The 12,247-nt window shown below is 35.0% G+C and overlaps 1 protein-coding gene across 1 annotated transcript in view; it reads left to right on the top strand.

The window, feature by feature from the left end:
- The first annotated feature begins 5,772 nt into the window (after window positions 1-5,772).
- LOC140148997 (uncharacterized) overlaps window positions 5,773-12,247 on the top strand; it is a 76,180-nt gene continuing 69,705 nt past the window's right edge. The window contains exon 1 of the mRNA XM_072171130.1: window positions 5,773-6,880. Within this exon, the coding sequence (XP_072027231.1) occupies window positions 6,292-6,880 (589 nt within the window). The 5' untranslated portion in view covers window positions 5,773-6,291. The remainder of the gene's footprint in view (window positions 6,881-12,247) is intronic.

Genomic DNA, 12,247 nt, shown 5'->3' with positions numbered 1-12,247 from the left:
TCTAGCTTTTAAAGATGCCCAAAAGCGGAATTGATTGAAAGCCTGACATGAGCGGAAGTCTTTATCCTAGCCCTGCCAGCAGATTCACCCTTGACCTACCAGTTGTAGATGAGCTTCATTATACATTCGTTCTGACTATCCAACAAAACGTTTCGAACAACAAGAAATTAAACGAGCCTTAAGTTTTTGTGAACATTATTATCGACAAATTATTGACATAATTATTTACCCTGATAATAGCTGAAAACATGTTTTCTTGCAAACTGCAAACTTCCTTGCTATCTGTTTTACAGGTTGATGGTCCAAGTTGATTGATAATTAAATTCATTTCCCTTTTATATAGTATCACACATATGTTGGTCTTAGTTTAGTGTAAGTGGGTGTGGAATGTGGGGATGGGGAGGGGTGTTTGTGGACTATAATTGGCACGAGTATCAAGGACACACGTATTTTGAATATCTCCATTTCTACAATGCATTTCTTTTAGCTGTCTAAATTGCACACTTATTGACACAATGAATAAAATATATTATATACAACTACAGATAAAACCGTTAGACCAATTTTAGATTCAATCGTATTACCGACTACTTACTTATTTCAAAATTTCACCTTTCTCTCTCTCCCTCTCCCTCCCTCTCTTTCCCTCCCTCCATCTCCCCCTTCCCTCTACATCTTGCTCTTTCCCTCCTGCCATCCTCCTTTCCCTCTTTCTCATCATCTTAATATTATTCTACACATGAAATTTAGTTTAATTTTACTCAAGAAATAACACTGTCAACTTGCATTTATTTCGAACAAACGCGAGTTGTACTGGCAAGCCTCTGAAATTCTTTCAATTTCAAATCACATAATTGTACGACTTTTCAGGAATAAGTAAGTAATTTCAAGAGGCTACAGTCCTGACATACACCTCTGTAATTATATAGACTAAAGAAGAAAAGAATTAGAATTCACTGCGTATTGCTAAAACACAATTTGTTAGCTTTTCCTAGCTTTTGGCTATAATTAGCACAAGTGATGGGCAATTTGAAGCACATTTGGAACTCAAGATGTCAATGAAATATATCGCTTTTTTTTCTCTAAGGGTACACTTAAACTAAGGTACTTGGAGAACCTCATGACATGGTCTTCGCTTTGAGTATACTGTTTGATGGAGGTTTCGGGGTCTAGGCTTTTACCTAAAAGTGCAAAAGCCCGCCACTGGGAACATGGCAGAGCAGGAGATTCGTGACGTGAAACTCAGTGATATCCGGGCATTTAACACGCTCTTCTATTTTGATTGATTCACGAAACAGGAAAAAGAATCGACGCACGTCAAAGTTAAATTGCTGCAGGGGATTGGCAATCAAATCCGTAGATTAGAGTGAGTTCTTTTTTACTTATGACATTTCTGGAACTGATTTAAAGAATTATTTTCATCGTTTGCTTAAGAAACCGAATAGTCATATAAAAACAAACAACAAGAAAAGGTTAGAATGGAACAAAGAAGTAAATGAATTAAGGTTGGTCTTAACCCTGGAATCATGGAAAATTTTGTTTTGGGCCTCACAAACTGCTTAAATGTTGGTCTAAAATTAGATATAAAGTTTTAGGAAGGGTTTTGTATTTTATTTTTAAATTTGACCAACTTTGAGAAATGTTCACCAAAAGTGGTTGAAAAATGTTCAATGTTGCAAATAAAAACATAAAAAGTCCGATTATTGCTTAAAATTTAACCATTTTTTGTGAGGTTGATCAAATTTTTAAAGCGTTTTTATATATTTATATCTAGATTTCAAAAAACCTGTTTTTACAGAAAATGTTTTTTTGTGTTGTTGTCCAAATATGTGGGTCAAAAACAATTTTTTTTAAAGATTTTTTTTCCAAAACGAAGCATATTTACCCAACTTTGATCTTATAGGAGGTTTCAAATCACAAGCATGACATATAATATCTAATATACAATATCTAGTATAATACCTAAGAAATAAATTTATAAGATTATTTTAAGATTTATGTATAGGCCTATATGATAGCATTTAATAATAATTGTTATATTTGTGACATCCTTATCTTCATTTGCTATAGTACTTCTTCCACACCGATAGCTAACCGATCACAAGACCAGGTAAGTATGGATTCTCTATAATATATACATGATATACCATTATATATTCCTATTTGTTTTCAAAACTTCACTTTCATTCTCAGTATATGACTGCAAATTTGGATTACTGCTGGCTATAATCATTTTATGGACTGTGATATGTGGTCGTTTGTACATACATAATTCATTGAGACCAATTTGTCTATAATCACGTTTAATCTATATACTGTAAAATGCTCCGAGCAAAACTGACTATACTCTATATAGCGAGGTCGTTACTCCTAACTCATTGCTAAGATTCTGTTCAATCTCTCTTTTTTTCCTCTCCTTATTATGAAGATTACATTTTGAAAATAACTTAAAATGTTAAAGTTACATTTTGATTTTCACTCTATCAAGCAATAATTTTGAAATCTAATTACAAAATTAACTAGACGTTATTGGTTATTTTAGCTGCACTGTGATTTTCCTTCCCGTTTACTTATAGTACTCCCACGACGGAGATATTTTTAGGTATTAAGAAAACGATTTAATTGTATTACTTGAAGACTTTGCGCCGGTTTTTATGAGGTCATTTCAAGTGTGAACGGAATACGAATGTTTGTTGAATAGTGGTGGCTTTTGGAAGATGGCACATTATATCAAATCTTCGAAATACCATTTTAATTGCCTATTGTATTCATCGAATTCAATCCTCGAGCAAATTATATTTTTAGTTTTAGAATTAACCTACTGACGCTTTGCTTAGTAAACTAATTGAAAAGCTGTTATTTAAATTAGTTAATTAATTTTATTAAGTATTGTTTGCAAGTATTCAGCTCTATTAATTCAATTTTGTAATCATGATTAGAAGATGCAAAGCAAATGGTTTGTTCTTTAAACAACTAATACAAAATAAATACCTGTTGGGATAGTCATAACATACAGGAATCATTCAAAATGTTCCTGTAAGTAAAACATTGGTAATTTTCAAATATGTAGTCTATGAATTAAACACACGGCAGCTATCGTTAAAAGGATTTTGTCGCAGTCACTTGACGTGCTAAGAGTGGACACTCATACATATAGCACACGGAGTAGAATCTATTTGCATTGCTTTATATATGCATTCTGTATGCCTTATCCTCGAATTGAAACATAAAAATTTAATGGAATATAAATCATGTTTTCTCGATTGTTTCTGTTTATTGACCAAATGGGTTATATTCAATACATTTGACACTTCAGTAGCTTTTTGCTTCCTTGGCTCTCGTAATCATTATTTACAATTTTTCAAATATAGTAGGGGTTACTGATGTCACATTGTTGAAGAAAGCTACGTTATTCTGATGATTACGGCATTACTGTGCTTCTCATATTTTTTGTGAATATTTGCTGTATTGATGTAGTTTGGGTGTTGATGAAGGAGCGATCTGTCAAGTACCGTAGCTATCTACTGCTGATATAGGTGTTGATGAAGTAGACGATGATATGAAGGAAGTAGCAATTTACAAATGGATGTTGACGAAGTAGTTATCTACTGCTGATACGGGTGTTGATGAAGTAGCTATATCTACTGCTGATACGAGTGTTGATGAAGTAGCTATCTACTGCTGATACGGGTGTTGATGAATTAGCTATCTACTGCTGATACGAATATTGATAAAGTAGCTAGGGGCCTATTAATGATACAGCTGTTGATGAAGTAGCTATCTACTGCTGATACGGGTGTTGATGAAGTAGCAATCTACTGCTGCATTGGGCATTGGTGAAGTAGGTATCTACTGCTGATATGGGCATTGATGAAGTAGCTATCTACTGTTGCTTTGGGACGATGAAATACCCATGTACTGCTGATATATGGGCATTGATGAAGTAGCTATCTACTGTGGATACGGGTGTTGATGAAATAGGTATCTACTGCTGATACGATTGTTGATAAAGTAGCTATCTACTGATGATACGGGTGTTGAAGAAGTGGCTATCTACTGATGATACGGGTGTTGACGAAGTAGGTATCTAATACTGATACGGGTGTTGATGAAGTAGCTATCTGCTGCGGATACGGGTGTTGATGAAGTAGGCGTTGATATGAAGTACTGTAGCAATGGATGTTGATGAAGTAGTTATCTACTGCTGATACGGGTGTTGATGAAGTAGCTAACTACTGCTGATACGAGTATTGATAAAGTAGTTATCTACTGATGATACGAGTGTTGATGAAGTAGCTATCTACTGCTGATACGGGTTTTGACGAAGTAGCTATCTACTGTTGATACGGGTGTTGATGAAGTAGCTATGTACTGCTGATACGAGTATTGATAAAATAGCTATCTACTGCGGATAAGGGTGTTGATGAAGTAGCTATCTACTGCTGATACGGGTTTTGATGAAGTAGCTATCTACTGCTGATACGAGTATTGATCAAGTATATATACTGCGGATAAGGGTATTGATGAAGTAGCTATCTACTGCTGATACGGGTTTTGATGAAGTAGCTATCTACTGCTGATACGGGTGTTGATGAAGTAGCTATCTTCTATACTGATACGAGTATTGATAAAGTAGCTATCTACTGCGGATAAGGGCGTTGATGAAGTAGCTATCTACTGCTGATACGAATATTGATAAAGTAGCTATCTACTGCTGATATACGGGTGTTGATGAAGTAGCTATCTACCCCTGATACGAGTATTGATAAAGTGGCTATCTACTGCAGATACGGGTGTTGATGAAGTAGCTATCTTCTACTTATACGAGAATGATAAAGTATGTATCTTTTGCAAATTGCTAATGAATTCGCGTGATTTTAACTAATCGCAGATAATGAATTTTGATAAAGACGTTAGCTAGTAATTCGGAAAAGATAAACAGTACTACTACTGTTAATAAAGAACTTGTCTATACTGCTAATTATATCCTAAATATTAGAAACGATGAAGTTGAACTTATACGTATCTACTTCTGAAATGGATATTGATAATGTACTGTAGCATTGTCTATGAGGGATATTATAATTGGCGAAGTGGATATTTATTACTGATATTGAAATTGCTGAACTTATCATATACCCTTGGAGCTTCAATATGTGCATATCTTATCTAGAAGTCGGTCCTAACGGGAAAAATTCTTTCCCGGCAGACATAATTTGTAATAAATTTTATCCGTCAGTGCAATGTCAATACCCACATGTCAGAAAGAACAAGAAAAGACGCTCATTACAGTTACATGAATCAATATTTCGGGATTTTGCCCAATTAATCATTTATGTTATCCCCTGAAATGACTTGGCTCTGAAACCTCATCCCTTCTGAACCTCGCGACATTCACTTACCCATGTCAAAACCACTGACAGATTTCACCTGTGTATCTAGGTACGAGGGAATTCATCTGCCAAATCGTGTCCTTTTTGTCAAAGCCATTTAACAGTGGCAACCAAATATCTACAGGGTGTATCTGATGCGAGAATCTCGGCCGAGTTAGACCTGAAGGATAATATGAAATTATTGTTAACTGATGAGTGAGGTCAGCCATGATAAGAGCCTGATGAAAACAGACTTTATAAAACAGCCACATCTCTTTCTACGCATAACTTCCCAGCAGCAAGCTCAATTCTGATCAGGTTTTATTTTTACAAAACATGGAGTCCCCTAACAGCATACGTGAGCGCCCAAAGATTAATGCGTAATAATACCCGCATGCCCGGTATACTTTATGAATAACTATTATTGCTAATGCTCACGCACCGATGAAAGTCAGACAATTTTTCTCGACGGTGAACTGGGGGAAGTGTTTTAAAATAGATCGTCCTGTTCTATACGTCAACTAAACTGGTTCGCGCAAGACCCTACTTGGAGCTAGCTCACTCAGTAAAGGGAAACCACACATGCACGAGAGTAGAATTTGACGTGCGTTGTTACCTGTTTGCTGTGCGCTTGCGTAAACATAACTTTTGCCTTGGGGGACTGAAAGCTTGGAATCTAACGTGTTTTGCTGCAGGATTGTATCCGTTAGTCAAAGTTGAGCCAAGGAGAAATGTGAGATTATTACTAGTAACATTGCCTGTGTAACACCCGGGAAGCTTGCCTAAATATCCGGTGAAGCTTAAGTGTGATTTTATGCCTGCTCTCTGGTTTCTGTGCCCGCCAAAACTGTGTCAAACGCATCACAGTACTCGCACGAGTTAAGAAGCAGCACAAGGTTTCTACGTTCATTTAATAATTATGTTTCCGCTGCATCGCACTTCACAAAAGAGTCTCTTGGATACATTTACTACAATGCAGCCACGGCGAGTCATTCTGTATATAGTTTATCTGGTGATCACCATTACCCACGGAGTATATATACCCCCAGAGACTACTAGCCCAACTCCGCTTGGAGGAGGGAGGGGCACTGTTTCTAGTGTTATAGATAATCCACCACTTTCAACTAAAAATAGAAGTACAACACGTCCACCGACATCGGATTATTTGAATATAGAATCTACTGTGTATTATGATGAGTACGAAGAAACAGTTAATCAAACAAATGCAGACGATGAATATTGTAGTTTTACCCTTTATGTGTCATCACCATCAAATAAGAACACAGACGGTTGTAAAGTACAATCTCCAGGAGACAGTAAACCACAAGGAGATAGTAAAACAACGGTAGTATCTGGTACTCCTGGTCGATGGGTAGATGCTGGCTTAAAAAGAAGACTTAGTCGTGCTGAAAGACGGATTGATCTGCTAGAAAGACAATTATTTCGACAATCAGAACTAATGGCAAAACTTCAGAATCAAATGTTTGGATTAGTTAAAACGGACGAAGGTGGGTTATTTATTTATTTTCATGTACTCGATTTTATCAAAAAAACGCTTTCTGAATTTTGCTACTTAACGTACTTTCAATGTACTGTATTTCGCGTCTTTTATGTGAAGGACGTACACCGTCAATGAAATTCATAATCACAATGACAATGCAAAATTATCTTTACATTGTAAGTGTCCATGTCTATTATAAAATACATAATTTACCTTATTTGTCATATTTTAAGTAAATAGATTCAAGTAAATCAAAATTGACCCTTACACTTTTCCAAAAACAATATGGCGTAAGCTTAAAATGACAGTAGCATTAATTAGGTTTTCACGTATTTTGAATAATGACAATTGAAATTTGTCTACACCCAACCATAAGTGTAATACCGTATTGAAGCATGTGTGGATGGTTCAGTCTTTTTCACGAGGAAACTAAATATTATTCACACTTTATAATATAAATGTAATCTGCTTGTTTTTTATGATATCTTCACCGCAGACTTAAAGGTGTTAGTAGTGAATTAGTATGTGAAGACAGATTTGTATTCGAAAAGCAACTTAAATCAAGTAATAGTATATGGCGCTGTGTGTGTGGGTGGGGTGTTATTTTGCTGCATTAGTGGAACCAATGTTTTTGGCATTCTTACACCTCAAATAATAAAACTAGAATTGGTTTCATGTTTCCTACGAGTTTGAAAGTCATAATGGGGCCCAAACTCAAACATAATCCTAAACATGATCATATATCATGTTTTTATGTATCTCAAATTGTTTCTCTTATCGCTAGGAATAAAAAAGTCAATGGTCTTACATTGTTCTATGCTTAGTTCAGGGTTATAACGTTGAATATGTTGAAAATGTCATACGCAGAAGTCAAATGTTAAAAATGGTCCGATTTCATCAAAACTCAAACATAATACTTTATTCACTGATTTGGTCTAATTTATAAAGCCGTGTCTCCCTGCAACCGAAGTCCAATAGGAATATAATTATACACCCATGATTCACCAGAATTTCGAGATCGAGACAAGTTACGATTTTGAGACAAGTCACGATTGAATCGGTGCATTTTGACAATTTTACTCCTGTACATGAGATACGAAAATTGACCCAGGCCTACTAGATTCTATAACGCCTGAACTAAGCATCCTAGTGCAATTTTGACAATAGACATTTTTCGGTTCCTAGCAATGAGAGAAACAATTGTATTACAACATGGTTTGTTTGTTTGTTTGATTTCTTCTTTAACATGGGATTAAACACAATTAATCACCTGTTCTTCCTTGAAGCCCATGAGGCTCCCATGGTAGAGCAAATTTCTAATTATTGGCCCCATATGACCTTCAACCCCTCATGGGAAGCATAGGGCATAGCAAAACATGAGATGTAAGGATGCAAAAAACCCACCCCAAAACAAAACTAAAAACACTGGTTTCACGACTAATATAGCAAGACAAAATACAAATGCAAATAGCGCTATACACAGCACCATGTATTATTACAGGATTTGAAATTCTACAGGTATATCAGTTTATGCATTCATTTAGTTTCAAGTGTTGACAACTTCTACACAAAATCACTGTTTTGCATAAAAACCGAGCGAATGTTTATGTAGGCAAGCTATGCGCTGATTTGTAAAAGGCATCGTACAATTCAATATGACGTTTAAATACTTCTTTTACCGAGTGATCTATAGATTGCATTGAGTATGTTTTGTTTCGAGTTAGTCGCCGAGATTTTAAGGTCATCTGATATTGAAATCTTTGAGGTATTCTATCCATGCCGATCGCACTCAAAATCCCACGTCTGACTTGAGGAAAAGAGATACATATCTTAAAAGGGAATTAGCTCAACGAGTCATTGTACCGTACGTGCTTCATCACAGCACAATCAATAAAGTCATGTTCAAAATTTCTAATTCAAATCATGATTTCTAAGACAGCATTAGATTGACTTCACCTCATAAGATCCCCATTTGGATTTTCCCTTCGACGAGTTCCTCTATAAACATTACATGTATCTTTACATGTTAATACCCTTTATAGCCTCCACGTTGAGCGTATGATTTGGTGACACTAAAGCTGCTTACCAATTCCTGGGTGTTCCTTAAATTTGACTTTGACTTTATATCGTCACATCATTAAGCTGTATCCTACGTCTGTTTTATGGAAAAGATACAAAACGTAGCAGATAATTATAGGTCGATGTAACATACGTGCTTAATGAATGCCTTGTAAAGTCATGTTAATGAATGCCATTATGAACTACCGTGAGATCATATCCTGGGTTCATTTAATGTCAGACTTTGTTATTTATCTTATATTTTGAAAGCCTTACCAGCTCCTCTTTTGTTTAATTTGGATTTAAATTTGCATTTCCCATCCAACCGATAATTTTGAGAGGAAAAGATGCACAATGTATGCCTCACCAAGTCAAAGTACGTGCTTCTTGAGCGTATGATGAAGTCATGTTCAAATTTCTAATTATAATCATAACTTCGAAGTAGAAAGCGATGAAATATTTAATTGGAAACGTTGCACGGTGTTCTGATGCGAAAACTCAACGTCTCACCCCGTTATGGATTATGTAAACGATCCTTTATATAGTTACACAATTGCTACACTGAGGAACAACACTATAACGTCGTTTTACTCTTTCCTGGGTGCTCCTTTAATTAGAATTTATTTTGCATTACTCATCGCATCAATTAAACATCAGTTTAATTTACATTACTGGATGAATAATTGAAGAAACGCCACCAAATATCCTCTTTATAATAGCTTTTCAGGAAAGATAAATGAGCAAATTAATAAATAAAATATATAATAGATACGTCTAACGACAAAATGGTTGCGCTGCTAGTCGACTGAGGTTCACCAAACTGTAAATAGTTAATATGAGAGGCTAGTGCATGAATAATTCCGACACAAAGATTAATTTGCACACGTGTAGCTCCTGATGCTTAATTAAGTGTGTAAAACATTACAGAGGCGTGCGTCGTTCCCATAGTATTTCATTAATATAATATGCTACAATGGACTTACAAAATTAGGTTAATGTCTTAATTCTATTGTCTTTTTATCCAGAAAAGACAACTAAAAGTATAGTTAATTTTCATGAACTATATTAATTTCTAGAAGACAAACCCGTTTTCTTATAACACAAACATACCTCAACACGTGAGGCCTTACTTGCTCCTACAAGTTTCCGTTTCCAGTTCCCTGCATGGAGTAACCAAGGTATTGATTTTTGAATGTCATCGAGAAGTCATCGGCTAAAGATTAGTGGGCATAGTCGATGCTGTCCAGAACGTAAGATGGCAAACTTTACTGCTATGACAAGATCAGACATGACAATTGATCGATTTATATTTGGCTTGACGGAAAAACGTTTAGATTTCAGGGTTTATCAATATTTTTGTTATGATCACATTACAAAAAAATAATCGGCTAGTTTGAACATGGAAATACGATGATTAGAGGAAAGCCTGAGTCCCTAAAAAATAGTAATTATTAGATCAAGCCTGAGTCGAAAATAGTATTATTAGATCATATAGTCAAAATGGCTTGAAAACAATGTTTTGGCGTCATACAAAATAATGTTTTGGTCAAAACTAAATCAAGATTTGACGCGGAAGAGTTATCTTCCTGTCACAGGGGCTTCATTTACCAAATATTGTGATTCATATAGGTAATGTATAAGGTATGTACAAATTGAAATGTTGATATCCTTTCTTGTTCCGGATTTTGAGGCTTACATCCTGCACCTTGTTATGTTAGTCACTACAAGCTACCAAACCATTTACCAAATCAATTCTTACCATTAAATCTTGATTTTTTTTTTTTCACGTGTATATAGGGCGTGGGCAACATTGCAATGCAATAACCAAACTGCTCAAACTCATTTCCCAAACCAAACTATTGGATGTCATCACCTTGGCAGATCTACAAAGTAATTGGGTGTGTGACGAGTCCGTAAAGAAAACATCTGTCCACAGAACGACGTTTGTAGGTTAAAATATAAAATGTATGATGTTCCCAAGAGATGTTTGATAGATTTAAAGTGGTTCACTGTACATAAAGCTTTGCTGTCCTATTTGTCCACTAGCTTTCTATTCACTTCACGATGGATTAAGCCGTTAAAATGTATTTCATCGACTGTAGGGAAAACTCGTGATTTGACAATCAATTGCAGTTTACATTAAAAGATCTATTTTTTTCATTGCTATTATGAAAATGTTCTAAATCTGAAAATTATTATTCACATTTGAGAATAATGGTCAGCAACATGGTTACGTAAAATATATCCAGCATTAAGAACGTAAAGCTAATAATTGTCGCTATCAAAATGATAACTGACTTATTTCTTTGGTTATTAAAATAAACAACTGCCATTTATCAAATCATATTGGTAAGCTACATGTATTCGTACCCTAAGGATAGATTTAAAAACCCAAAACAAACAGATTAGATTATTTTGTAAGTGATATTATAATATCACACGTATATTCAGGTTGATACTGACAATACTACGCTATTCATAATATCTATTATCTTTACTCTCATGATTTTCTAAGCAGCCGGTTAAACTCATGAGTCCTTTGTTGTTATGAATATGTCCCATCAAGGACAAAGTAGCAACAGCAAAACTGACACCAATGTTGTCTTACCGGTTCTTGGTGCTTCTTGTATCAAGTACTGTGTATTCTCCTGAGCAAGATTTTGACAGCTCATAGAAATGCAGGGTCAATGTCCACGTCACAACGTACATTCATTAGATGAGGTCCTACCCAGCATATTTTTTAATATTATTATCATATATTATGATTCTTCCATACTAGGACAATGGGAATTGTTTAATTCATAGAGAATGTATCAATTTGTCAGGAATATAACTTGTCTTCGGATTTTATTATTAAAATGGCTACATTGAGTGTAATTCGTATCCATGATGTTACATTATAGATTGATAAAGTATGCGCACGTAAAACAGCGTGCCTTTCTGTAATTACATTTGATATTTTGTTGTAAAGGATTACCTTTGAAATATATTTAAGCGCTAATGTCTGGCTTTCATCTTAGTTCTATGGTAAAACAAAGGACCTCGAAGCAACGAGTCTCCTTGATAGAAAATGAAGGACACTTAGCATGTGAATCCTATAGTATACATTTGAACATAATAGTATACATTTTATGTCATTTTATCAAAATGTTATCTTTGTATGAATGAAAAACTAATCATTTCCTGCATACGCGGGAGGGATATACGGTATATATATGGGGCTCAAATTTAACAGAGGGGTCATATCTTCCTAAATTTGTCCTACTTCAATTTTAATATTCTTAGATTAATTTCTCTATAGTTATATCTCAAAACC

The sequence above is a fragment of the Amphiura filiformis genome, chromosome 3 (genome assembly GCF_039555335.1).
Source record: "Amphiura filiformis chromosome 3, Afil_fr2py, whole genome shotgun sequence".
In the NCBI taxonomy this organism is placed as follows: Eukaryota; Metazoa; Echinodermata; class Ophiuroidea; order Amphilepidida; family Amphiuridae; genus Amphiura; species Amphiura filiformis.
The sequence above is the reverse complement of the archived record's forward strand: the minus strand, read 5'-3'. Positions and strand labels throughout refer to the sequence as shown.